The 27710-nt window shown below is 52.4% G+C and overlaps 1 protein-coding gene across 1 annotated transcript; it reads left to right on the plus strand.

Moving 5' to 3' along the window:
• Positions 1 to 11628: 11628 nt before the first annotated feature.
• On the plus strand, positions 11629 to 27287 carry CSRP1 (cysteine and glycine rich protein 1). Its single transcript, XM_064498197.1, has 6 exons — positions 11629 to 11788; positions 18328 to 18440; positions 22460 to 22628; positions 23449 to 23569; positions 25186 to 25279; positions 25646 to 27287. The coding sequence occupies exons 2-6, from the start codon at positions 18329 to 18331 to the stop codon at positions 25720 to 25722; spliced, it is 573 nt and encodes a 190-aa protein (XP_064354267.1). The 5' UTR covers positions 11629 to 11788; position 18328; the 3' UTR covers positions 25723 to 27287.
• Positions 27288 to 27710: the final 423 nt, after the last annotated feature.

Below are 27710 nucleotides of genomic sequence, written 5' to 3' on the forward strand. Positions count from 1 at the left end.
AGCACCGTAAGGCTTACAGCACCGTGCAGAGCCTTTGCTTGTTTAAAATGCTCAGGATTGCAGCCTTACCTGGCAGACAGTTAAACACAACTCTTCATTCTTGCTTCAGGCTGCCCCTCTCGCTCTGGGTTATTTTGCAGTACCAAGCTGCCAATTTGCCTCAAATTGTTCGATAGAGAAGGTAGCAGAGCAAGCACACTGCTAAATGCTCAGTAACGGATTCCTTAGACCAGACAGCGTTCAACCATGAGTCTTAAAAAATGCCACCATTCAAAAGAGGTCTAGGGAAAACCCAGAGAACTACAGCTCGGTATATCATATCCACAGCCGGCCCTCTAAGTGACAGAATTATGGGCCACATAGGGACACATATGACATGCCAGGGAAGATGTTAATGTGGGATTGGGAGGAGAAGTCACGTATCACAAAATTGCTGGAGTTCTTTGAATACGTGGGAAACGTGTGGACAACGAAAATCCTGACTATAATAGGGTCTGCCTAGATTTCCGGAAGGCGTTCAGCAAGGTCCCTCACCAAACTTCTTGCAGAAAGAAAGCTGCTATGGAATATGTATGAAAGTGCTTGCATGGATAAATAATTCGGTAAAAGAGTAAATAGCAAATTACTTGTTTAAAGGAGTTGTCACAGTGGGAGAATGTCACCACAGGGGTTGGCAGACTGTGCTATTAAACATATTCATAAATATACCAGATCATTCTTCATTAGCAGCCTGGAATTGCAAATCTAAGATTAGGAATTACTACTGTAGAAGTGTTCAGAGAAGGGCAACAAGGAAAATCAAAAATCTGGAAGAGCTGTCTGAGGAATGACTGAGCAGATGACAATTCTTTAGGCTGGCAAAGAGAATTTGGAGCCAGAAGCCTCTAAAATCACAAATAGCCTGAAGAAGGTGAAAGAGAAATGATTTTTCTCTCCCAATGCACAAAAGTAACACACAGAGGCTCAAAATAAATTTGTCAAACAGGTCCTTCACACAGTGTATAGTTTAATACAGAGCTCCTGGTAGCACGGCAGTATGTTGCTAGATGTTGAGATGGGTTTAAAAGCAATTGTACAAATTAATGGCAGTAAATCAGTCAAGGACCATCAAATACAAAGTCATGGTCCTTGGTTCAGAAAGGCCTTTGACTGCAGTTTGCTGGAGGTTGGGATCCCCTTAGCATCTACTCCTGGCCCCTGTGAGAGGTGGGTAGCGTGCTGGGTCCGCTCAGTGTGACCATTCAGTATGGCCTGGTTACGCTTTACATTACGTTCTTCACAGCAGGATTGGTTATTCATGGTGAGAAGCGTGCTGAGTTCATGCTGGATCAGGCCTGGAGCTCCGTAACTTTGCATCTGTTCTTTTTAAAATGTTTGATTACGATTCTTGTGGCTGCAGGCCAGGCTGATGTGAGCTGCAGCTCCTGCACAGAGTGATGGGCACAGGCAAGTCAAGGGTGCAGCTTACGGCTTTGTGGGTGCCTTCCCCATCTGCGGTGCGGGAACTGGGCTGTGGCCCCTCGTCCAGCCCCTTTCCCCCCCCGCAGCTGACAAGGCCACCCTGTGCTCCTGTGAAACTGCCTGACACTGTCAGACAGTCATGGTTTTTAAAACAGGCCTTTTATTTTCCTTAAGGGAATTTTACCCAGGCATATTTGGAGGATTTTTGTCCAGAATTCCCGCACATCTGACTAAGCTCCTGGATGCTGAAAAGTCCTACACAGCCGAAGCTCATGAGAACTGCCTCTAAAGCACATGAACAGTGAGCCCAAAACGTCTGGCACGCATCATCCCTACCATTGCTTCTGGGATGCAGAGCTGCTTAGCACGTGCACAGCTTTGCATGTGTCCCCAAACTGCAGGATTTACTCTGTATGCCCATGGGTCAGTCCAGCGCTTCTTGGAAATGTCAGCTATAATGTGCATTTTCCACACACTGGAAATCACAGCCAGAACTACGACAGCCTTGTTCCAGATCCTACTTCTCTGGAAACTGGAATATATCACCAGACAAACTTGGCTGGAAGAGGGGACTGTTGTTTTGTGACTGTGAGTAGCTCCCAAATCCTCAGCAAAAACTTTTGGTAGTACTTTGCAGCATGTCTATGTGCCTACCAACCACTAACATCTTTAATAGCTTATTGTGTGCCCCTGTGAAGGTAGGAAAGCTCTGAGGTCAAAGAGGCACAGAAAGCACAAGTGCTCTACTAAACAAGACTTTTATTTGTGAAATAAAATGAATTTCTGGAAATGGTCTAGATCAGAGTTTCTTTCTCACCTCTGTAGGGCAGCCTCTTTGTCTGAAATAAAAAAAATCATTGATCCCGTTATATTCACTGAAAAATTTCTTTACAAAAACACCCGTGAGAACCATCAACACAGGAATCTAATAGCATGAGAACTACCACTGTAGGGACTTCACACTCTTTTAAGGTTTTGGCTGCCCTGACATTACCCTGCAAAAGTTACTATTTTTGTTTCAAACTTTTAACAACATTTTTGATGCCTCGCAACCCCCGGTTGCCTTTGTTCGCTCCTTTTGGCAGTTCTGTTCCCAGCCCACCAGTCCAGGACACTATTTGACTTAATCCGCTTGTGTGCTCGTTCCCAAGTGCCCAGTCATGCAAAGTCTTTGGCACGTTTTAAGCGCACACATTGTTGAGCGCCCCACTGGAAGCTGCTGGGGCTGTTCATGCTATGTGAAGCCAAGCACATGCTTAAGTCTTTTTGGAAATAAAATCGGAGTGGGTAAAATTCCCTGTTAGACGTCGTACAGTGACCTTGCTTGTGAAGCTGTGAGCTCCGCAGGCCATAGTCCTGTGCAAGCCTGGGAGTCAGGGGAAATAAGGGAGTCTCCTGCAGCCTTTCCGACTTGCACGTCCCTGGATGTGGAGCATCTCCCGGGAAGCGAGGAGCATCCCATCGCCCGTGTAACACTAGATGGCGCGGAGACCCAAGGCAGCTGCCCAGAGCTCTGGGTTCAGCTTCGCCTCTGGTCTCTCCGCGAATAAAGGAGTCACTGAAGGGAGAGCAGTGCACTTGTTTTCTCCTTCATCCCCTCAGACAATGTAGATAGACACTGAGGCTGCAGCGAGCAAAAGGGCAAGGACAGCCAGCGCCAGCCCGGTGGGGCACAGTCGGAGAGAGAGGCACCTCTGCTGTTTGGGGAAGGCTCTGGGGTGTGGGATGTGAAGAGATTTGGACCGTCTGTCCTCCTAGGAAGGAAGGCATGTCCCTCTCATCCTGGCAATGCTCAGACAGTGAAGAGTCCCACCATCTGTGGACAGGCACCACAAGCTCCTGGACCTCACTTGTGGAGGACTGGCTTGAGGGCAGAGGTCATGTGAAGATTGAACAAATAAAGGAAGCAGAACTAAGTATATATCGCACACAGTTGATGTGAGCCAAGTCCCGTTCGAGAGTAAAAACAGCTAGAGCCAAGGACACATTGTCCTTGGCTCCAATGTGTTATCAATGATTAGTCCTGGGAACTTGCAGGTGATGTAATGCAGAAGTTGCTGGGTAAACAAAGTTGCTGTTACCAATAAGGAGCTCAGCTTTTGCAATATGTATGAGCCTGATTAGTCCTATACTATATAAAGAAAGACCACGCCTCATAAAGTTGAAGTACGCTGATCACTCATATTGAGCGTCTGGGTCTTCCCTCCGTCGGCTCCTCCCGTGCAAGTTTCCAACAAATGAATGGCGCCCGAACAGGGACCCTGCCGGTCAGGGACTCGGTGATTAAAAACTCAGGAGTCGACAGAGTGCTAGAGACAGCTGGTCCTGCTGTGCTAAAGGCGACGAGACACAAAAGGGGGTCTACGTGCCAGAGCTACAGAGGAGGTGGAGAGGACACAAACAAAGGGGGTCCGTGCCCAGGACGAGACGGGGTCCTGCCAGAAAGTCTCGCCGCAGGTCTTGCAAAGGTTGCAACGGTAAGTGAGTAACCACGGAGCGACAAGCGGCTTATTATTTATTAAGATGCTTTTTAGAAAAGCGAGGTACTCAAGGAGTAGAATGTCATAAGGAACTCCCAGGGCTATTAGCTTACGGAGTGGCTAAGGGGTGTTTTGTTAACCCAGATACCATGTTCGAACAAACTGAATGGAAAAAATTTGGGGACAAGTTGTTTGATGAAGTAATAAGTGACCACAAGACAGCAAAAAAGCTGATGAAGCCGTGGAGGGCAGTTACTAATGCTCTCGCACCTCAAAAAAAAAAAAAAAAAAAAAGTAGCTGTCGCCGCCGCGGAGCGTTTGGGAAGCCCCGATGGGTTCAAGGAACCCCCGCATGCAGAGGTGTCCCCATACCCATCGCCCCCCTCGATCCGAACCTTTACTATTGCCCAGGGAGGGTCTGGGAACAGAGGCCTGCCAAAAGGAGCAACATTGACCATGCGGCAGATCCCCCCTCCTCCCTCAGCGCCTCCCCCCCCCCTCTCTCCCCCCTCTCTCCCTCCCCCCCCTCTCTCCCCCCTCCCTCTCTCCCCCCTCTCTCTCTCCCCCCTCTCTCTCTCCCCCCCTCTCTCTCTCCCCCCCTCTCTCTCCCCCCCCCCCCTTTTTCTCCTCTCCTCCTTCTCCTCTTCCTTTGGCCACAGTTATCTGAGGACACCCATCTCAGGCTATCAATGTGAAATAAGTTTTCCTCTATGATATTAATGGTCAGAAACCACTAATAAAAGCAGTTTGAAAAAAAAAAAAATTCGGGAATAAAGGGGGAACCAACCCGACAGATATTGGGTTATATTTGGGGAACGCGCATTGGCACGCAGTATGCCAGGAAGCGGTAGCTGTTATAAGGGCTCCAGGGGACCCGTTGTATGGAGTAACGTTAGATGAGTTGATGGGGATGGGCGCGTATTTCCGCTTAGAAGCGCAGGCCCTGCTGGGACCAGATAAAGCTAAAGAATCAATGAAACTAGCAAGGCGGGCGCGTGATCAATTAAAGGAGCCAGGGGGTATCCCATCTTATATGGGAATAAAGCAGGGCCGGGAAGAGCCTTTCGGCTTGTTTATTGACAGAGTAGCCAATGCTATACAAGCAGCAGGGGTACCAGATTACCTGAAAGGGACTATCTTGAAACAATGTGCAATACAGAATAGTAGCCCTTCAACGCGTAGTATTTTAGCCACGCTCCCGGGAACATGGACTATTGAGGAGGGGCTAGAAAGAATGGCGCAGGTACCTGTAGGACCGCAAGCTATGCTAGTAGAGGCGGTGAAACAATTAGGAGAGAGCATGAGAGAGCAAGCACAGGCGTTGCGGGATAATATGCAACAGAATCAAAGACAGGTATTCGCTGCCCTTGCTCCTTTGCAAGCTCCCGGCGGAAATACCCCCCCCTGATCGACGATCGGCACGAGAATGCCAAGCTAGTAGAGTATGGTGTCCCAACTGCAAAAGCAACAAACATGATGGAGCGGCTTGTTGGAAGGCTGGCTCGGGAAACGCCCGGAGAAGCGGGACGAGCCGCCCCGCGACGACACAAAAGGCGGCCTTCACCACAACAACTCAGCAACCCCCGCAGTTAACACAACCACCTCAGCCGGCGCCCAGCTCCACTCCGAACGCCATGAACCCCTTTGTCTTCGACCAGCCACCATAGGGAGTCTCCGGCTGGACTTGGCAACAGCAGTAGACGCCACTTTATTGGATACAAAGCCAACAAGAATCCGGACGAATGTCTACGGACCAGTAATTATTAATCATGAGCCAGTAGGTGCCTTACTGATTGGAAGATCGTCCGCTACAATGAAAGGATTACAAGTTTTGACAGGATTGATCGACAAGGACTATTTCGGGGAAGTACAAATTGTGGTTTCAGCAATGTTTCCACCTATGCACATACCACAAGGATCGAGAATAGCCCAGCTTATTCCGCGTCCCCACCTGACTGTAGGGGTGGCACCAGCGAAAGAGCAACCACGAGGCTATGGTGCTTTTGGTTCCACTGGAAGTGTAGTATTACTGACTGTCGGAATGCATCAAAGGCCCCGACAAACCGTGACTGTAAAGTATAAAGAAGAATCTATACGCACTAATGCCTTATTGGACACTGGAGCGGATGTATCAATAATTAGCACTAAGATCTGGCCCCAGCATTGGCCAACCCGAGAGACCAGCTCTACAGCAGCTGGAGTAGGCGGGGTCACCCTCGCCCGAAAATCTTCGACGCTACAATGGACTATAGGGAACAAGGTGGTTAATTGCTCCGTTTCCATTTTACCCCTACCTGAAGGAGTGCAAGCATTAATAGGGCGCGATATCCTTGCCCAGATGGGTATGGTGCTTACCTCGGAACACCCTTTATAGCACTGGCCATTGCCTGGACTTTCCCAATCCCACTCAGCTGGAGGACTGATCAGCCTGTGTGGGTAGAGCAATGGCCGCTTAAACGGGAAAGTCTCATTCAAGCACATGAACTAGTAAAGCAACAGTACAAACAAGGTCATCTAAGATTATCTACCAGCCCTTGGAATACCCCAATATTTGTGATCAAGAAAAAATCCGGCAAATACAGACTTTTACACGATCTACGTGCTGTAAACAGACAGATGCATGACATGGGCGCTTTACAACCGGGGTTACCCAACCCAGCAATGATCCCAGAAGGCTGGCACCTGCTAATCGTAGATTTAAAGGACTGTTTCTTTACCATAGCCCTCCATGAAGATGATAAACAGCGATTTGCATTTACACTCCCTGCTATCAATAGAGAGGGGCCAGACCAAAGATTTGAATGGACAGTACTACCGCAGGGTATGCGAAACTCACCAACCCTCTGTCAACTCTATGTCGATGCGGCACTTCAACCGTTACGTCAACAGCGGCCAGAGACCATGATATATCACTACATGGACGACATATTGTTGGCACAAAAAACCCCTTTTTCTCCTGAACAAAAATTTGATCTAATCACACAATTAAAGAAAAAGGAACTTGTGGTGGCCCCGGAAAAGGTACAGGAATCCAGCCCCTGGCAGTATCTAGGTTGGCATATTTCGAATGCCACCATCAGACCGCAGAAATTGACAATCAGGACTGACATAAGAACACTCAATGATGCTCAAAAACTATTAGGAGACCTCCAATGGATCCGTCCGGTTGTCGGCATTCCTAATGAACTTTTAAATCTGCTACGCCCCTTGCTGAAGGGAACAGACCCAGCGGCTGCCGTCACGCTCACAGAGGAACAGCAACGGGTACTCCAGGAAATTGCATCGCTAATTACTACGCGTGCTACGCACCGATGCCTGGAAAATCAGCCACTTGATCTTACTATTTTATGTGGCCCACAATACCTAATGGGAGCCATTACACAACACAAAATAAAAACGGGGGAAAAAAGAGGGTTGGCGGAACCCATTGTACTAGAATGGATAGCACCACCGTTACAACCAAAACGAACTAATCAAGAAAAAATTTCAACGCTGGCCGAACTCATTAGGACACTCTTCGCCCCTGACTTACATGATCAGCGTTGGTCAAATCTGACTGCAGCAATCAAACATAGAAGAAGTGAGAATCGTCGAGGCAAGCGTGAATTGAAAAAACTAGGTTCAGATTGCGCTGATGATGTAGAATTATGGGGGCCTGCGGAAAGGTTTTTCGCCGCAGCTTTAGCTCCTAACGTTGCAGTTGCGCATGCCATGTCTAATCTAAATAAACTTGCTTGTTGGGCTGTTAAGCAATCAAATGTTACTACACAAATTCTCTCTGAAATGTCACAGGATATGGATAGCCTGAGACATGCAGTGTTGCAAAATAGAGCAGCCATAGACTTTCTGCTTTTGGCACAGGGATGCGGGTGTGAGGATTTTGAAGGAATGTGTTGTTTTAATCTTTCTGATCATGGACAGTCAATCCATGAGCAATTGAAATGGCTAAAGGACCACACCCAGAGAATCACCGTACAGTATAATTGGTTTGATGATCTGTTTAGAAAGATGTTTGGTAATGTGAGTACCTGGATTTTGGGCTTGATCAAAGAAGGGCTATGTATTCTATTCATAATTGTATTAATTTTAATTGCTGTAAGAGTGATTTTTGGCTGCTTAACACAAAAGCTTGAACAATTAACTAAAAAAGTCTTTCTCGCACAAAATAAAAACGGGGGAATTGTGGAGGACTGGCTTGAGGGCAGAGGTCATGTGAAGATTGAACAAATAAAGGAAGCAGAACTAAGTATATATCGCACACAGTTGATGTGAGCCAAGTCCCGTATGAGAGTAAAAACAGCTAGAGCCAAGGACACATTGTCCTTGGCTCCAATGTGTTATCAATGATTAGTCCTGGGAACTTGCAGGTGATGTAATGCAGAAGTTGCTGGGTAAACAAAATTGCTGTTACCAATAAGGAGCTCAGCTTTTGCAATATGTATGAGCCTGATTAGTCCTATACTATATAAAGAAAGACCACGCCTAATAAAGTTGAAGTACGCTGATCACTCATATTGAGCGTCTGGATCTTCCCTCCGTCGGCTCCTCCCGTGCAAGTTTCCAACACTCACTCTCTATGGATGGGGTTAGGTGCTTCATATGTCTAGTCCGATCTCCCTTCTCTCTAGCCCCTTCCAGGCCAAAGAGCAGATATGGGATTTGCAACATTGGACCCTGAATTTTGGGGTGCAGAGGTGCTTCCTGGAGCTGATGGCCAGCTTTCAGTACACCTACTCCACCTCCTCTGAAGAAAAGAAATAGAGGCGCTGAGCATCCGAAACCTGATAACCCCTGACGCACATCCTTGGGAAGCCGGCTGGAGGGGAGAAGTCGATCCATATCTGCTGGTGGCTGACATCTGTGACACCATCTCAAACACTGTGTTAGACACATCGTCTGAGTCATCTGGCAGAGGTTTCCCAACCTCTAGGGGAAAGGATGCACCTCCCCATGGGCTACGGCTGTGTCAGGTGTGGTGGTATCGCTCTAACCCTCTACAAGGCCTCGGGGAACCAGGTGGAAGGTCCGTGGACATCATGGCTGGCTGCACTTGGTGACATCAAGGCACTCATGTCTCCATCCTCTACACAAAATGTCAATGTGCATCATGGCAACTACTAACGCCCAACTCAGTAATATGGCTGTATCCTGACAACCAAGACCTACAGATTTCCTTCAGTGAGGCCCTGAACACCCGGATAATGTGACAGTCACCTGTTCCTAATGTCTCCAAGTGGTGAGGTGACCTGCTGTGCTCTGCACCTTTGCATGGGGACGCTGGACAGCCATGCCACAGGGCACAGATGTAGCAAGACTGGGTTCTTCAGGTCACCTCTGCTCTGCTTGTCCCTGCCACGGTCAGGACCAGGTTCTTATGGTGGGTGAGGGCTATTTGTGCACATGTTGTGGAAGTGTCTTATCACTATGAACGTGTGTGGTGATCACTGGGCTGTGTCTGACCCTGGTTACCATCACTGGACCTGACTGATCCTGACCCTGACCTGTGGATTGAAATCCCAGTTTGACCTCGGACCAGCCTCATCACCACGAATTTGGCTGATGACCTGGACTCTCGGTTGAACCTCGCTGCCGTGCCCTGCCTGGGTGCTGTGGGGCTGGGACCTTGGCTCCTGGTGCCCTGTCCCTGAGCGAGCAGCAGCCCTCGCTGTGCCCCGACGGCAGGGACAGGAGGCTCTGGGAGTTTGCCAGCTGGCCTAACCCAAAACCGTGCTGGGGACTGGGCTAACAAGTACAGCGTGAGAATGGCTGAGTCGCAGCGTATGGGGAGCTCCCAGTTCAGCTCCCTGGCATTAGGCATAAATTTTCTAGTTTTAAACTGTTGCCTTCCTCTGTCCCCCCCCCTTAGCAGGCAGCAGGACTGAAGTGGGGGACGTGCGGTGACGACGACGACGTGCTCCGTGCCGGCGGGAGGAGCTCGTCAGGGAACCCCCTTCGCAGCTTCGGCGCTCGGGTCAGGAGCATCCGGGGTGGTTGTGGATGGGGCTGGTGGGCTGCCCCCTCTCACCCCACCGGGGCACGGTGTGGGGAGGGGATGGGGCAGTACTGGGGGTGGCAGGACAGCGTGGGGCAGTGTGGGGTGGCAGAGGGGTGGTGTGGGGCAGTGTGGGGTGGGGTTGGAGCAGTATTACGGGTGACGGGGCAGTGCAGGGTGGCAATGGGGCAGTGCTGGGGCAGTGTGGGGTGGCAATGGGGCAGTGCTAGGGCTGCTGGGGCAGTGTGGGGTGGCAGTGGGGCAGTGTGGGGCAGTGTAGGGTAGGGATGGGGCAGTGCTAGGGTTGCTGGGGCAGTGTGGGGTGCAGAGGGGTGGTGTGGGGCAGTGTGGGGTGGCAATGGGGCAGTGCTAGGGGTGACAGGACAGCCTAAGGCAGTGCGGGGTGCCAATGGGGGAGTGCCAGGGCAGTGTGGGGTGGCAATGGGGCAGTGCCAGGGCAGTGTGGGGTGGCAATGGGGCAGTGCTAGGGGTGATGGGGCAGTGTGAGGTGGCAGAAGGGTAGTGTGGGGCAGTGTGGGGTGGGGATGGGGCAGTGCTAGGGATGATGGGGCAGTGTGGGGTGGCAGTGGGGCAGTGTGGGGTGCCAATGGGGCAGTGCCAGGGCAGTGTGGGGTGGCACTGGTGTTACAAGGCAACCCTGAGAAGCTCAGAAAGAATGTTTGAAGTAGGTAGATTTGGATAATTTCTATCTTAGATAGAATTTGCTTAGCATGAGTAGCCGCACACTTGCTTAGCATGAGTAGCTAAATTTGCTGAAGCCTTAGGCCACGCTCCTAGTTCGTTAAGAAAAGGCCTCAGAGCTGGTGCAGGCTGGAAAGATAAGGGAGTTACAAGCAGTCTGCATTCCTGTGCCCCACTCTCCAGAAGGGAGGATGCCAAGGCTGAGAAATAAGGCCTGTTTGGGTGCCAGGACCTTGGGAAGCAAAGCCTCCTCTCACTGTTGAAACAGTGTTAATTAAGGGGTCTGGATTATGTCCTCTTCGTCAGGACCTTGGGAGATAACGTCTACTGACCTAGCTGGGGCAGTGTTAATTGATCAGGACCTTGAGAAGCAGGGGTGGGACCCAGGGAATGAAGAAATCACTAACCAATCAGTGTACAAGGGAAAGTCGCAAATCTGGCAATTTGTTTGTATAAATGCTACCTGAAAAGTTGGGGGGGGGTGTGCTCGATTTGTGGGAGACCACCGAGCACCCAGGCTTGCGCAACTCTGAAATAAATAAATAAATGTCTCTCCTGAGTGTGTAATTATTGGCTCATTGCACACCGGGCAACGAATCCGCTTTTCGGACAACACTGGGACAGTGCTAGGTCTGCCAGGACAGTGTGGGGTGGCAATGGGGCAGTGTGGAGCAGTGTAGGGTAGGGATGGGACAGTGCTAGGTCTGCCAGGACAGTGTGGGGTGGCAGTGGGGCAGTGCCAGGGCAGTGTGGGGTGGCAATGGGGCAGTGCTAAGGTTGCTGGGACAGTGTGGGGCGGCAGTGGGGCAGTGTGGGGCAGTGTAGGGTAGGGATGGGGCAGTGCTAGGGGTGACGGGGCAGTGTGGGCGGCAGTGGGGCAGCGCCGGGGCAGCGTGGCGCGGGGCCGGGATGCTGCCACGGCGGCGGCGGCGGCTCCGAGGCCCCCCCGGGGCGGGGCGGGGCGGCGCGGGGCGGCGCGGCGGGGCCTTCGGGGCCCTCGGGGCGGGCGGGCGCGGTGACATCAGGCCGCGCTGGGGCTGAGCGCAAAGAGCCGCCGCCCCGGGACCCGCCTTCTCCCGCCGCCCACAAAAGCCCCCGAGCGACGGCGGCGGCCCCAGCGCCGCGCCCGCAGCACCGCCCGGCCCGGCCGCAGGTAGGTCCCGCGGCGGCGGCGGGTGCCCTCGCCGGGGCGGCCCCGAGGGCTGGGGCTCTCCCGGCCCCCGCGCTGCCCCCGCGCTGCCGCCGCTTGGCCCTCGCCCGGAGATGCCCGCTCAGCATCCCGCGCCCCCGAAACCCTCCGCAGCCCCCGGCCCTCTCCGACTGCCGCTCCGGGCAGCCCCCCGGGGGCGAGGTGTCAGGGCGGGGGGACGCGGGCAGCGCCTTGAGCCCGGCGCTGCGGCGAGCTTCCTGCCCCGGCGGGATGGAGGCGCGTGCGGCCGAGCTGGCCGACGCGGAAGGGAAGCGGCACCAGCCGGGTGACGCCGAAAGGAGGAAGCCAGTTCTCTTGCTTCGAAATTGGTGAACTTGCCCAATGCAGCAACGAGCGAGGGCAGCGGGAACCGGGTATGGAATGCCGCAGGTCGCGTCCCTCCCGGATATCAACGCTTTCTGCTGGCCTTAGTTTTAACCCTGCGTTAAGTAGCGTTCCCAGCTGCATCTTGCAAGGGGAAATCTTAGGATTGCACTCTCGGATTGGCTGCGAGGGGAGGCCTTGCTCCCGGCCCCTTGCTGAGGTGCAGCCTCCCCGCTACGGCTTCGCTCTTCAGCCTGAACACAGCTTGCACGCGGGGAGCCGGAGCCAGCCACATCCTCGTCTGGTGTGGCCTGGCGTAGCGCTACCGAGGCAGCCGAGGGGATTCACGCGCCTGGGGACCGGCCTAGGCGCACTGGAGCACAGCTTCAATTTTAGATAGGTGCCGCTTCCCAAACCTCGGAGCGGGCAGTGGGGCCATCCCGAAGGAGAGGGTGTTAATTAGCCCTTGGCAAAATACCCGGTGGTGCTGCCTAGTTACAGCTGGCAAGGTGTGGTGGAGCTTGCAAGCTGGGTTGCTTGGAAGCCCTGTGGGTCGGTCGAGGAAACAGCTCTGTGCTGGACTATAGGATGGATGGGTTGGGTGGGAAGATGGATGCGAAAGTGTCGCTAGCTGTAGGACCAGCTTGGATTCTGCACCTCCTGGCTCTTCTGGATTTTGGTGGGTGATGCTGGAAGCGTCTTAGGTAGTGACCCACTCCCGCTAGCTCTGGGGAGGACTCGCTGTCCTGAATGATAGTTTAACTACGCCGTTGCCAGGCCTAAGTCTCCCCACATCACTGTTCCACCCAACATGGTGGAGGACGGCTCTGACTTGCTTCTTGCAGGGACATTTCCACGCGTGCCCAGGCAATGTGAGGCTGCTCGGTGAAAGATGCCTGGTGCTTCCCGTTCTGACTGTGTGCAGGTCGGCGTAGGAGAGACCTTGCGCTTCCCGGCCAGACGTCCAGGAGAGCTCAGACTCTGGGGAGAGAGTGCCCCATGGGCCTGCTTACAGCTGTATAGGTGCTGAGCTCCTGACAGTCCCAGTGATTTTCCACATGGTGCTGTGTATAGCTCCGTGAGCTGATTTCTTCGTGCCCTGCCCACATGTCTAATCTAGCCGTGTCCCTTCTTGTTCAAACTCCTGCGTGGCTGTGCCAGCTGCTCTCCGTAAACAGGAAGGCGGTAATCCAGACGCTGGGGCTCGGGGCTCCTGCTTAGATTCCTCCCCTTTGGCTTGTCCCTTTGCCAGGCCATGTAGTAGTTCTGCATGAACTCCTGTGAATATCCTTAATGTGTGAATTTTGTGCAGCACTGACGATGCTTTTCTGCCATCCACTTGCATTAAAGCTCTCATTGTTTGCAAAAAACCAAAAAATAAACATTGAGACTGGCCACTATGAATTGCCATGTACCTTTCTCCCATTCCTTAGTGATCTCCTCCTCTCCAGGTGCAAGGTGGTTATTCTGTGATTAGCTACTGTAGGATTTTTTAGTAGAACATTTGGGCTTGCACTTAAGACTGGTTTTCCAGCCGTTGCAGAGCATGGCAGAAGCATGAGTGGTTGTGCTGGCACCCTGGCAGCAGCAGGCAAAGCTCATTAGAAGGGGAAAGGAGAGAACTTGCACTGCTGCAGGTGCTTCTGTAGTAGTGAAATTGTGTTCACACTGTGGCCAATGCTGTTTTTAGTTCTAGGAGTTAAAAACCAGCAGCTTTTAGGCAGGTAAAAAGGTGACTGTTAGCTTTGGTCTGGGTGATATGAGCATGCAGATTTCCCAAGCCCCTGTAAAGAGGCTGACAGTCTGCATGTTCCTGCTATCTGCTGGTTTGGCCTCACCTGGATACCACTTTTCCTGAAAGTCCAGGTTCAGATAAAAATCTCAAAGTGCCAGGATGTGCTGGTTCTGTACTGGTTTGTACCTGCCTGTTTGGTGTAGCTTAGACTCTCTCTGCAAGTGCTGCAATACAAGCTCATCTAGTGTAGGGGAGTCTATAGCTTGTACTTAACCAGAGGACCTGTGTTGCTGTAATGTTGGGTGTCAGATTGGTGGTCTGCACAAGCTGCACTTGTTGCTGTGTTTCCCAAATACAGCTGTTGATAAAATGACTGTATCCTGTTTTTTGAGGCGCCTTGCCTTATTCGGAGCAGATGATGGACCTGCTCCAGGGCTGAGCCGCACTTGGCACAGCGGAGGATGCAATCTGTAGGGTTCCTGTTGTGTGTGTTGCAGAAGCTGGAAGGGTTGTGGGGCATGGGATGTGGAGCTGCGGGAGGCAGGAAAACAATCGTGTTTTCTGGCAGCCTTGGGCATATCTCTTGCCTCCGAGTGAGGTCTTGTGCTGCAGGACAGTGACCTGTGTTGGCCTAATAACTGATTTGGAGAGTTTTGCAACTGAAGTCAGGAAGTGCTGTACTTGGACAGAATATGGTGTGAAGTACTCTGAAAAAATGTTGAAAGGGCTGTAAACCCTCAGAATAGGTAGTCACTGATTAGGGAATTGGGATGGTGGGTCCGTCTCAGAAGAGCTGTTGTGAGGATTTTGCTTTTACCTCTGAGAACCTCAGTAAGCAGGATGCTGGCTTAGAGCATCTGACAGTCTTCCTGTGATCATTCATAAGATTTGGGGCATACCCCTGCTTTTCTTTTTTCTTTTTTTTTTTCACTTGCTGTTCATGAACTGTAGAATAAACTGCTTTCTGGTCCATCTTGCAGCCTGCTAGGCTCTCAAGTGTTCGTGTGTGCTTTGGACTTAGAGGGAGTTCCCTTCAACTTAAATCTTTTCTCAAGCTTTCCCCGTGCTCAGCTGTGAGCTATTACAAACCCACGCATCCCCTGAACAAACTGATGCCATGGTCTCTGTCCATGGAAAATTCATCTTGGTCTGTGCCAGGCCGTCTTGCTGCGAGACCTATTTATACGGCTTTTCTGGGGCTGCTGCTGTGCTGCCCAGCCTGCTGGACCACTCGTGGTGGGAGTCACCTGTCCAAACCACAGTGAATGTTCCAGTTGCATGGAGCCACCCATGAACTCTGCGTGGTGGAGGAAGGAGAAGCAGGCAGTGCATCCCCTGTATCAGATGTCTGCCTTGAATTAGATGAGTTATGCCTAGAAGCACCTTTTTTCCTCCCCGTAGACTCATGGGCAGCTCGGAGGAAGGTGCCCCCGTTGCGGATGGCACATTTGGGCAGGGGAACCCTTCTGTTGGTGCCGGACAGACTGTGGAGGCAGGCAGGAGCGGCTGGCTTCAATCTTGTAGGGCAGTTTGTCCCTGAGCGGGGTGGCAGATGCCTTGGATGTGGAGCAGGGCTGTGTGACGGTGGCACTGCCAGGGATAACGACACGGGGGGCTGCATGCCATGGAATTGGGGCTGGTGGGTCCCAGAGCTGGTGCCTGCTGGGTGTAATGCTTGAGAAGGGATGGGGGAAGCAGAGGATACAACAGAGTTTGTTGTATCCAGCGTTGCATTATTGCTGGAGGGGTCTGACATGGGTAGCAATGTGTGCAAAAAGGACCTCCTAAAAGCCGTGCCATCCTGAGCAGGGGGAGCACGCATCCCTCGGCTGGCGGGGGGCTGCCGCCGCTGGATGTTTCTGCCCTCCAAGGAAACTCTGGAAAGAGGTCGTTGCGGCAGAGTGAAAAAACAGTCTTGAGAGAAACAATTTGTGTCCTTAAAAGGCAATCCAAAGGCCTGAACTGGGATGATCAGCTGCTGCCAAATCCCTCCCTTTCAGCCAGAACGGTGGTAGGAAGCCCAGCCTGCAGGGTGTTGAGAAAAGTCTTCCTGGCTGCTGTGATCACACCCCAAGTGCAGTTCCTCAGATCTCTGGAGCCGACAGAGCCTCCTCCGTCGGTCCCCCGTGCCCAGGAGCCCTGCACCCCGCTAACCTGATCAGCTCCTCGTCTGTCCTCTGCCAAAATCCTCCATGTGGGGAGCTCCAACCCGACCCCGCTCCAGCCATGACCTGCTCTCTGCCTGTCCGGTCTACCTGCTCTCCCAGGCCCTTTCCTGGAGCCTGAAACAAGGCTCATTAAAACCAGGTTGAGATCAGATTCCCTTTTTTTATTGCCTGACTAAATACTTTTATTCCAGCAGGATCTCAACTTTTGTAGATACTGGAAGGCAATGAGGGTTTGAGCTCTTCATCCTGCCTTATCTCTCTGCCTAACATTTATGTAGCCCCCAGCCCTGCTGTGTTTAGCATCCATCTTCCCGACTGCCAAGTAGGCAGGGCAGTGCTGCTAGACCCCCCCACCCGCCGGGGGGTCGGAGGCCCAGATGTGGGGCTTGGACTGCCTGAGATGACCTGGGGATTCAGAGCTACTGCGAGGAACGGCCTCGGCGGCTCCGTGTCCCCAGCTGCTCAGTGGTCCTGTCACATCTCGGTTCCCCCTCGTCATAGCCGTGCAGCTGAATCAAGGGAGGTGGGAGGTTCCTGCTCGTGCAGTGCAGTGGCACGCTGCTCTCGTGGTGTAGTGTGCAATGTTCCTTGTTTTGGGGGATCTTGTCCTGCTGCTTTAGTTCTTGAGTCAAGAAGCATGAGGCTTGTGCCTTGTGGGACGGTGACCTTTGCTGCCTGCTCCCATGTGGGAGCAGGATGGAGAATCGTAAACTGTTGGTGGGAAGAGGCCTATGGAGGCTTCCCAAGCTGCAACTTGTGGCCATTGCTCCTTGTTACTATCCTCAGGCACCACCAAGAACTGTTTGGTTCTGTCACCTTTGTAACTGCTCTAGGTTGCTGTTTTCTTTAGCCTCCTCTTGGCTGCATTAAACAAGCCCAGCTCCCTCGGCCTCTCCCTGCAGGCCATGTGCTCCAGTTCTCCACATCCCTCCTGAACGATGGAGCCCAAAGCCGGACACGTTACTCCAAGTGCAGCCTCCCCAGCACTGAGCAAAGGGCTGATCACTTGCCTCGTTCTGCTGGCCACGTTTCTTGTGATTTGGTCCTTCAGACTTGAGTCTTAGTTTGCTTTATTCATGATGTGAGTGCAATATTGGCTCCTGTCTAGCCTGGCTCTGCCCTAACCCTCAGGTCTTTCCAGCAGGGTCCCTGCTCAGCCGGTTGCCTCCCGGCCAGGACCTATGCATGGAGTTATTCTGCAGCAGGTGCACAAGTCTGATTCCCCTTTTTGAATGCCTTGAGGTTTTCATTGGCCCAGTCTTCAAATGCATCAAGGCCACTCTGGGTTGGGGCTCTGCCACTTGCGTTAGCCACTTGCTATATTTTGGTTTCACCTGCAAATTTGCAGATCAAGTGGCCCCTTGATCATGTGTCATCAGAAAGATTTTGGGAAAGAGCAGAGATAAATAGATTTATTTCCTACTAAGGAATTGCATCAGGGCTGTCTGATGCTAGGTGGGTTATGCTCAAGTTTGTTTTGCATGTGAGCCTGAAACGTTGTGACTGCCGCTTTACCAGCCTTCCTGATGTTCCTCTGATGCTGGAGGAGACGGAAATGCCCAAGTACAGGGAGAGTGTGTGAGTGGTTGGCCAGGCAGGGCCATTAGGGCTGTGGAGGACATGGTGCAAGAGCTCGCTGGGTTTGGTGCTATCACAGGTGCCAGCTCTTGGCCTTTGAGCATCCTCAGCCCTGCTCTGTGGTGGCAGAAATGGAAGAGATGTTCAGCTGGGGAGAAAAAGGAAATGTTTCCAGCTGGGGTGACAATGTGCAACTCTCCAGCACCAAGGATTGGTTACCCTGGCTATTGCTTTGCTCTCCTAATAGCAGGGCTGTGGTCTAGGGAGATGCCAGTGCTAGGTACCTCTGTATACTCTATCTTCCATCATCTTCCTGCTTCCTCCCTCTTCTTTGTACAGAAAGGAGCTGGCAGGTCCCAGAGTTTATGGGACATTGGGATTTCTGCTTCTCCTGGCTGGCAGGACCAGTCTTCCCTAGAGGCAGATGATACTAATAGATGCTGTAATGGTGGCACCTTGGGCATCCTAAGTTCAGCTAATCAGCAGCCCTGCTGTTCTGTGCAAACAGCCAACATTCGTGGGTGGTCTCTGCACGTGCACAGTTGGAAGAGCTGCAGGAGAGAGCTGCGGGACTTCTGCTCGCGGTATCTGTTCAGGGAGCCTGGCTGCTGCCCAGCCCTTCCAGGTGGCTGCTGCCTGACCCGTGCCCTGCATAGCCTCCTGGGATGACGTTATTTCTGCCTCTGCCTTTTCCGCAGGATGCCGAACTGGGGTGGAGGGAAGAAGTGTGGCGTGTGCCAGAAGGCCGTGTACTTCGCCGAGGAGGTGCAATGCGAAGGCAACAGCTTCCACAAGTCCTGCTTCTTGTGCAGTGAGTACCAACCCTCCCCTCTCCCCTTCCGCCCCCGCCTCTTGGCTCCCTGCCGGCAGGAGACCTGGTCCTGGTCTGTTTATGGGCCGTGTAAACACTCATTAGCTTCCTCCAGCTGCGGGAGCCGTACGGCAGGCTTTCCACTGCTCCGCAGACTTGGGAGTGGGATTGCTGAAGGAACACAGATCACCCTAGGACGCCAGGGGCCATCCAAGCTGTCAGGGGTGATTTGAGCCAGGACCCATGCAAAGAGTTAGTCTGTCCTTACACCAAGGAAATGCTTGGCTGAGTCCTCTCGGCTGTCTCTGGGTGTTCAAGACAGTGGAGCGTGTGACAGGGGCTCTCCAAGTAGAGGTGGCAGGAGGTGGCACATCCCACTCGCTGCTCTGGAGTGATGCTAGCTCTAGTCCCCCATGGGGCTTTGCCATACTGGCGAGGTTGGCTAGGCCTTGGGAGCTGGTGTGCAGCATGCCCTCATGTTCAGTGTCCCAGATGGTGGGAAGAAGATGTGGTCCTGTCCTGGCCCTTGGAGAGCCTACTGTGAAGTGCTAAAGCATCACATCCAGCCTGCCTGCAGCAGCTCTGACTTAATGTCACCCCTAGAGAAGGGCAGCAGAACAGGGTCTGGCTGGGGGTTAACTCAGTGCAGAAGTCCCTTCCTCTGTGTGCTCTACGGGAACCTACATGTACTCTCATATCCATGCTGCGCCGTCCCCAGGCACCCTTCCCCTCCCTTTGGGGACACCAGGGCAGCAGTGTGGGGACAGGTGAGTAGTGGTGTGTTGCTGAAAGCAGCACCCGCCTCAAACCTGGGACATCCAAACCCAGGGGGGTTGCAGGGTACTTTGAATAAAAAGATCACCATTGTCCTCGACCAGGTTGTCCTCCCTTGAAGACAGTCCCATAACAGAACTATTCATTCTCCAGTGTCACTAGGAATGTGCCAGCTCCTGGTGTTTGCTGATGGCTCATTGACACATTACATCCAGCACAGAGCGGACTGAGTGGGACTGCATCTTCAGAGCCATCCTTGCAGCGGGACCCCACTGTGGTTTAACGTTTTCTCAGCTGGGCCCTACATTGCGTTCCCAGTTTTACCGTTCCTTGCAGCAGGGAGCACAGACGATCCTTTCCACATGGGTAGAAAACAGAGCTAGGGCCTATGAATAGGCAAACAGCTAGAATTAATATCAGTAGATGTATCCAGGGGAAAAATAGCAGTGTCTTCATGGGGCCAGTCTGTGCTGTGCTTCTGTGTCTGCCTAGCTAGATACTGGGAGCTGCTTGGCCAATGTCTGGGATGTTGTGTGCATAGATGATGTTGCTGCGTCTGTTTTCTGCACTGTGAGCAGTTTTAGCCAGCATGGCCAGTAGTTCTCATACGTGGGAATTTCCGGTCTGAAAACCTTGCTCTTTTGTTTTGACTCAAGAAGACAAAAGGGGAATTGCTGAGAGAGGCTTTCAGCCTGGGTGGATGGGAGAGACTGGCAGGTTGCGGCTGTATCGTGCCAGTGCTGGCAGCTGCTCTCGGCAGCAGGAAGTCGTGTTTCTCCTGTAGCCTCAGATAAGGTGGGTGGGGAACGCTAAGGAATCAAACAAGGCGTTGCTTCAAGGAGGGAATACATGGCCAAAGCAGGGAAGAAGGTGGGCTTGTCTTCTCGTGGATCCACATATGCCTCCAACAGCCCTGCCTGTCCCTGCTGCGGGCTCCCCTGGTTCAGGCAGTGGATTGCGTGCCGGCCCCAGTGCTACCTGCTGTTTCCAGCCCTGTGCCACAAACTACTTCTGATACTAAAACGCGCTGAACTCCTCCCGCGTTCCTGGCCTCTTCCCCAGTATTGCATTTGGGCCCCATCAGGGAATTTGAACCCACTATCTTTAGTAGAGGAAAAACAAATACTGTGACTTCATTTGCCCCCCCCCCCCCAAAAAAAAATAATAATAATAAAGGAGCCAAACCTACCACAGTGCATTAGAACTGGAGATAGACTTGGGACTCAGGAAGGGACACAGTGATTGACCGAGTGGCATCGTTCCAGCTGAGTCAATGGTACAAGGCAGATATGTAATGTAATGAGGCCAGTGTTTGGCCTCTAAAAGTAACAGCAGCTCCTGTGTAAAATCATTTTGTGCGGCGTCTCAGCTGCTCTTAGGAAAAACAAAGGGTCCTTAACTCTGAGTGCAGTGTGCTGGAATCTCAGCAATGCAGAAACCCTGGAGCCGGGGCCGGATTTCCAGGAAGGAGATTGGGAAAGAGGTTTTTCTGTTGCCTCATGAAGCGTCTGTGGCTAGTGAAGATGGTGACTGGAAAGCTTAGGCTAGAGACAGCCTAAATCAGCCCAGCACGGAGGTGGAGAGGAAAAGGCAGACAGTACTGGTATAGTTCAATGTCATCCCTAGGAGAAAGCCATTTAAACCTGTCAGTGAAAGGGGCCAATTCCAGTCCTAGATGATCTGTGTAAATGCAGAGTTGCTCCTGCTTATCTCCATAAAGCAGAAACAGTCCCAAAGCCAGCACATTAACTTGGCAGCTCTGGGTGGTGGGACCAGTTTACTAGAGCTGCTTTCTTGGAGAAGTGGAGATGAGTGCTCTTTTCCCACTGTTAAGTGAGCCTAGAGCCCCAGCTCCTGCTGCAGTGGCACGGGGAAGCCCTGAACCAGCGGACAACCCTGAGATCCTCCTTAGATGGCAGGACACATTTTCCTTTCCACCTCCTCCTCCCTGCAACAGTGCATGGGCTTCTCCGCAGCCCTGGAGGAAAAGCACCGTATTTAGTAACTGGGCTGAGGAACGCTGCCTCTCGCCCCCATATTTAGTGCAGGTTTGTTTTGCTCCGGGAGGAGTGCTCCGCTGTGTTTGCATTCTTGAAATATTGGTAAAGGGCAAGAAACTTTTCTTCTGGCAAAGGGGTAAGCAGCCTGCTGGGATCGCTGACTTTTAAGGCAAGTAAGAAGGACTGCAGAAGGCTGTGTTGCAGCTGTAACAGGGTCTGTTTTGGGGCTGGCTGCCAGCTCTGTGGGCTCTGCCCCAGGTGTCTTGATCCTGTACCGGGGCAGGTTAACATCAGAGGTTCCTCTGAGCCCCACTGGGATTCTGCTCCGCTCCCGTTGCGGCTTGCTGAATTGTGTGTTCCAGGAAGGGTTTGGAAGCCAACGGGGAGGCTGAGATCAGAGCTGGGACAGGAGTCAAGAAAATCTAAGAATTGGGAGAGCAGTCTGTGTGGCCTGCTCCCAGCACCGAGCTCGGGCTGAGGACTGGCTCAGCTGGATCCCTGAGCCTTGCTGCTGTCTCCTCATGAAGCCCTTTGAGGCTAAGTGCAGGCCCAGATCTTCAGTGTATTTGGGCATCTCCTCCCCTTGCTCCAAAGGGGAGGGGGAAACTGAAGTAGCTTAGAGGATCTGGACCATATTCATTAGCTGCTTCTTGTACTGCGAGAGACAGCTATAAGCAATAGCTTAATGTATTTAAAAACTATAGTGCATCAGCTATAGTGATAGCGGCAGGTGTGCTTTTAGTTTGTCCAAACATGAGGGGAAATATTTGCCTGAACTACGTGCCACCAAGTGCCTATCGTTGCATATTTGGAGCGGACTGGGACTATGTGCAGAGCTGCAGCTAAGCACGGAGATTCTCATGCAGGTGACCTTCTGCAGTGACCTTCTGCAGTGACCTTCTGCAGTGACCTTCTGCAGTGCCCTCCGTCCTGGCTTAAGTGCAACTCCCGTTTTTCTAAACTGCTTCCACCAAGGATACTGGCATCAACAGGGTTAACAAAGCTTTTTCCTTATTGTCAACCTTGTGGCTTTGGTTGCTTCCTTTTAAAGCCAGACAATGTTCTTGTTGTGATCCTTATCTCCAGCTGTTTTGCATGCACTCTATTTTAACAGTGATCTTGTCTAGAGTTTCCTTGCTCCTTGAAAGCTGAGCTATACTATCCCTTGTGAGGACTTGTTTTCTCCCACTAATTAGCGAGCTCTGAGTGCACAGGCTAATGGGATGTGACCTTCCCCTCTTCTAGTGGTCTGTAAGAAGAACTTGGACAGCACCACTGTTGCTGTGCATGGAGAAGAGATCTACTGCAAGTCCTGCTATGGCAAGAAGTATGGTCCGAAGGGCTACGGATACGGACAGGGAGCAGGGACCCTGAGCACTGACAAGGGCGAGTCTCTCGGAATCAAATATGAAGAGTGAGTTTAAGTGGTTTTTTTCTTTTTTTTTTCTTTTTTCTTAAACTGGGGCTGTGGCTGCCATCTTCTCCCTCACATCCTACTGCTTGTGATGCTTAGTTGTGTAGCCCAGCAAACCATGCAAAATTTCTTAATCTGGAGTGTGCCGTGGCCTACATTGCTTTTCTGCTCCTCTGAGCAAACCCACGGAGCCCTGCTTGCCCACTCTGTGACACGCAGCCATTTTCTTCCCTTGCTTTTGGGACTGAAAGTGTCCTGGAGGTAGCTGAGAATCACAAACTCCAAGCTTCAGGCCAGTCCTTGTGCTCAGGGAGGAGAGTAAAGCCTGGCTTAAGCCAATTCTCTTGGTTGCACAGGGAAGTTGAAGAGGCAACCCCATCCTGTCTCATGATACAGGTAGCTCCCAGGGAACTTGACTGAGATGAACTTCTGCAGGGCTGGACAGGTCATCCTTCTGCAAGTTTACATGGCTGAAGAAACAGCTTTGCATAGCACTACTAGGGCAGAGGGAACTGCTCGCCAGTTTGCTGGGGGACTTGCTGAGTCCTGAGCATGCCACGTAGCTGTGGCAGGAGACCTACGTCTGCCCTGAAGTTCTCAGTTGGATGGGAGCTTGGTAGGTCATGTCCCCCCGCCCGCAGCTGACCATGTTGCCGCTCACCACTTGGCCCACAGGTGTGGGGCTGAAGTTTCTATGGGGCTCAATACCATCACGCCCTAAACTCTAGGCCCACCAAACCTGGACTGTGATTTGCGATCCCACAGCTCTTCCCTCCTCCTTCATGTTTGACAGTGCTAACGACCTCCCTCCCTTCCACAGGGGCCAGCCCCACCGACCCACCAACAATCCTGGAACGGCCCAGAAAGTGGGAGGTTCTGATGGGTGCCCTCGCTGCGGCCAAGCAGTGTATGCAGCTGAGAAGGTGATTGGAGCTGGAAAGGTAAGAAGAGGGGTGTAGTGGTTGGGGACATGCACAGACCGTGAGTTGCTGTGTAGCAGGGAGACCTGCGCAGAAGGTCTTGGCCAGGCCTGCAGGCAGTGACAGGCCAGACCGCCAGCACCTCCAGCTGGGGCCAGGCTTGGAGTCCCATGTGCTAAGCTCATGTGGAAGCCCGGGGCCTAAGTGAGACCTCAGTACACCTGAAGACCAGGTTTTCCAAGCCACCTCACTCTTCCAGACCTGTAGATTGGAGAGAAGTCCGTTTTATAATAAATAACTGGACTACTGCTTCATGGTAGTGAAGCTAGAAGTGTTGGGAGGATGAACGCTGATGTGGGACACAGCTCCTGCCGTCACTAACTGAACGAGCAATGGCATCAGTCCAAATCTGAGGCACAGGGATGAATTTCAGTGGTCAGTGCTGCTCGTAGGGCAGCCCCTGCCTGGTGTGGGGACGCTTCCCGCTGTGTCAGCTGTGGGACCCAGAGCGACGTCCGTGTCCCGGAGCAAACCTCCCTCCAGGGAAGGGCCCTTGTGCTGAGCTTGCAGAGGCAGCTGGGTCAGGCCACTTGGCTTAGTGCCGCAGAGGCCTGAGCAGCTCTGCTGGGAAAGGCTCACCCACCTTACCGCATCCTTACCGTGATGCGTCGCCAGGACTCCGGTGCTGCCTGAGGCTGAGACACTCGCCGATCTCTGCTGCCTTCTCTCCTCTCCGGGATTTCTGTGTTTGTCCTCTTTCCCCAGAGCAAAGAGGGGAGGAATGTAGTTGAAAGAAAGAGGCTCCCTGCATCATCGTACTCAGGCTGGCAGGGGAGGAATTCTTGGTGGATGCCTTGAGGGTTAGCCTAGGGTGAGAAAACAAACTTAAAGTCATGATCCAGGCACTAGGCCTACTAGTAGGCTTCTGTGCTCGATGTTTATGAGGAACCAGAGCTGGCAAAGCAATTACAGTCAAGCAAACCAGAGAGGATTCCAGAGCGTGTATTTCATGTGCTAATGTTTGCTGGATGACTCCATCCGCCGCCGCCTCCTCCAGCCCCAATTTCACATTTTCTTCCAAAAAAGGTTTCATGTTTTCCAAACTATTTTTTTTTTTAAATTCCTCCATGAGTAGCTCTGGCTACTCCACGGTCTGCTCAGAGGTTGAGAGTTGATTTATCCCCTGAGTACTGGCAGAGCCGTGGGGGAGTTTTATTTTTAAATACCGATTCCTGCATTCTTCATATTTGCTTGTTGCCTTCCTTGGAGCTGTAGTAGCATAGGGGCAGGAGTCCCAGTCCTGATGTCACCACCAGCTAGGGCACAGCAACAGTATGTTTACTAATTTGGGGGAGTTTACTAATTTTATGTTTTGCGTTTACTGAATTTTGGGTGTAAGTCAAAAGACAGCATTTCTCAGAGGAAAACACTGCTTGGTGAGGGGACTGACTCATCAGAGGGTCTTGCTGATGGCTGGGACCATCAAAGCTGGTTGGTTTATGGGGATGGGTCAGGAACAGGGTCTCCGAAGAAGGGCACTGTTGCTGCTGCTGTGGAGGGCTGGGACCCCATGTGTCACAGCATTGCTGTCCTGTCGCTGTGTGTTCTCTGACCGGGCTCTACTCCTGTCCCCGCAGTCCTGGCACAAGTCCTGCTTCCGCTGTGCCAAGTGTGGCAAAAGCCTGGAATCCACCACCCTGGCAGACAAAGATGGGGAGATCTATTGCAAAGGTGAGCACCAGCTGTCCTGCTGCCTCCCAGCTGCACGGAGAGGCTCCTGCCTCTGGGTCCTACCAAAGTCCGGGGTGGTTCGTCCTGGAATGTGAAGGGTGGAGACCTTGCTTTAAACAACTGTGCAGGGATCTGGGGTGGGACCGAAGCATGGGGAGGTGGTGACCCCCAGCAGTGGTGCGTGGGGCCGACTTGGCACTTGCTGGGGGATTTCCCTGCTGCACCTGGGGCCTCTGTTTCACCAGCAAAGGTAGCAAACCTTGCTCTGTTTGGGCAGTACCTGCCTCAAGAGAAGGACCTGCTCCCGTTCAGGTGCTCCCTCTGTGCTCCTGGCCTTACCTGACTCTTCCTCCCCTTCCTCTGCAGGCTGCTACGCCAAGAACTTCGGGCCCAAGGGCTTTGGCTTCGGGCAGGGAGCCGGGGCGCTCATCCACTCGCAGTGAGGCATCCAGGGCCTGGCACTCCGCTCGCACTGGCCTTGTCTGGACCAGTCTCTGCCGCCTGACCCTTTCCGCACTCGCAGTGAGCACCCTCATAGCAATCAATAACCGCCTGCTACTCCGCAGCACAGTCCGTTCCTCTCTGACCCGACCCAGCGCTCTCTGAAGCCGTGGGGGTCCCTCCGTCGGCCTCGGCAGGCCCTGCTGGTACAAACACAGACGGGAGACGCAGCTCACACACACACACAGTGAGGCCCGTCCTCCGAAAATGTTCTGCAATAAACGTCAAAGCTGACCAAAGCCTGGCCTTGCCGATGAGATTATTCCCTGTCTGGGCCTGAGGAGATCCACCGAGGGACCTGAGCAGGGGGCACAGAGGAGAGTGAGAACAGCAATGTTGGTAATCATGGCTTGTAGTTAAAGCACAAATTCAAGGACTCCCAGTATGATTTGTCGTAGCCCAGCTGTGGTCAGTTGAGCTCTGCTAGTTTGCACCAGCTGGGCCTGGCTCTCCCACCATCCCAGCGCTGGGTCACCATTGCAAAAGCAGCCTGGTTCCGGGAGGCCCAGAACAGACCTCGTGTCGGTGACACAACACGTGTGCACACCGTGTCGAAATTCCTATCAGTGCTATTACATCGCGCTCCTCCAAACAGGCATGCTGAGCACTGCTGAATAGTTTAGGAACTTTTCACCTACTCCCTTGTTTAACAGCACTGTTAACCCATGAGCTTAGACGCATCCCAGCTTAACTTGTCTTCATCTACCTCCTTTACTTTCTTTCTGTGATTCTCTTGTATAACCAGTGTGGGATACTCACAAGATCAGCCTCACTGTTGCTTAGAGTTGATATCATGCTTTGGCTTGCAAACTCCACAGGGAAATGTTGTCCTTTTAAAGCATGATGGTTTTAAACATTGCGGTTGCATAAATGAGATCAGGAAAACATTTTCAGAAGCACAATAATAGCAGAAATCCTTTTGGGAAGTGGGACTTCAGTTCCTTTTTTATAGCACACTTTTTTTTTTTTTTTTTTTTTTCCAACCCAGAGTCAGGCTTAGCTGTGTAGTTCTAATTTCATTTTAGATCGTGGAAGCCTTTAGATTGGTCTCCTGTTCAGCACACCCTCAACTTTTGCATGAAGTTTTGCAAGCTGAGTGAGGGGAGTAACCCCCCCAAAATCCTCCCCCTACTTTCCCCCTCACTCTGTTTGGGACCCAAATTCTAGCTGGCCAAGCTGCTCTGGTGTGGGTGGTTGGGGGTTTGGGTGAGGCTCTGTGTTTGTGATAGCGGCTTAGGTTTGTGGAGCAGAAAGCCTGGCTGCAGAGGTGCCGCAGCAGATCAAGAACACTGTGGGCTCGCGTACCACCCTCTTTGTGGAGGCCGAAACTCAGCTAACTTGCTTGGCAGAAGCCCTTTTCCCTGGAGGTGGTGGTGGGGTTAGGAATCTGCACGCTTTCTCTGTGAGCCTGGGGTGGATGCTATGTTGCAGCCTTTCAATTGGATGTGCCACATGCAAGGGTTGTGTCCAAGCAAAGCTGTTTATTCAATAAAACTCCTAGAATGAGCCTTTCTTTAGTCTCTTTTCCCCCTACTTGTGGAGGTTGTGTCAGAGAGGAGGGAGGTGCTGGCAGATTGTGAGCATGCTGGATCTCACGGAGGGCACTTGCCCCTGGAGACCAGGCAAAGCCAGGACAAAGCTCTGGGTTTGGGTTTCTCGGTATTACAGAAAGATGCAGGGTGGAAGGGCCCTTTGGAGGTCTCGAATCAAACCTCCTGCTGAAAGCAGGGCTAACTCCAAAGGTCTGACTGATCAGAGCCTCTGGCATCCAGTTGAGTTTGGAAACCATTCAAGGATGAAGGTCCCCCACAACTGTGACCCCTGTCACAGGGCTACACCATGCTCATGGAGAATATTTCTTTTTCTTTATGTCCATCAGAATTTCCCTTGTGGCGCCCGTATCTCTTATCTCATATCCTTTTGCTGTGCA

The sequence above is a fragment of the Dromaius novaehollandiae genome, chromosome 27, assembly GCF_036370855.1.
Source record: "Dromaius novaehollandiae isolate bDroNov1 chromosome 27, bDroNov1.hap1, whole genome shotgun sequence".
Classification (NCBI taxonomy): Eukaryota; Metazoa; Chordata; class Aves; order Casuariiformes; family Dromaiidae; genus Dromaius; species Dromaius novaehollandiae.

Excerpts from the sequence above, each read along its gene's own strand:
- CSRP1 (XM_064498197.1), top strand. The coding sequence starts at position 18,329 with ATGCCGAACTGGGGTGGAGGGAAGAAGTGTGGCGTGTGCCAGAAGGCC. Across the intron at positions 18,441-22,459 it reads CAAGTCCTGCTTCTTGTGCA|TGGTCTGTAAGAAGAACTTG; the intron begins GTGAGTACCAAC and ends CCCCTCTTCTAG. Across the intron at positions 23,570-25,185 it reads AGGTGATTGGAGCTGGAAAG|TCCTGGCACAAGTCCTGCTT; the intron begins GTAAGAAGAGGG and ends CTGTCCCCGCAG.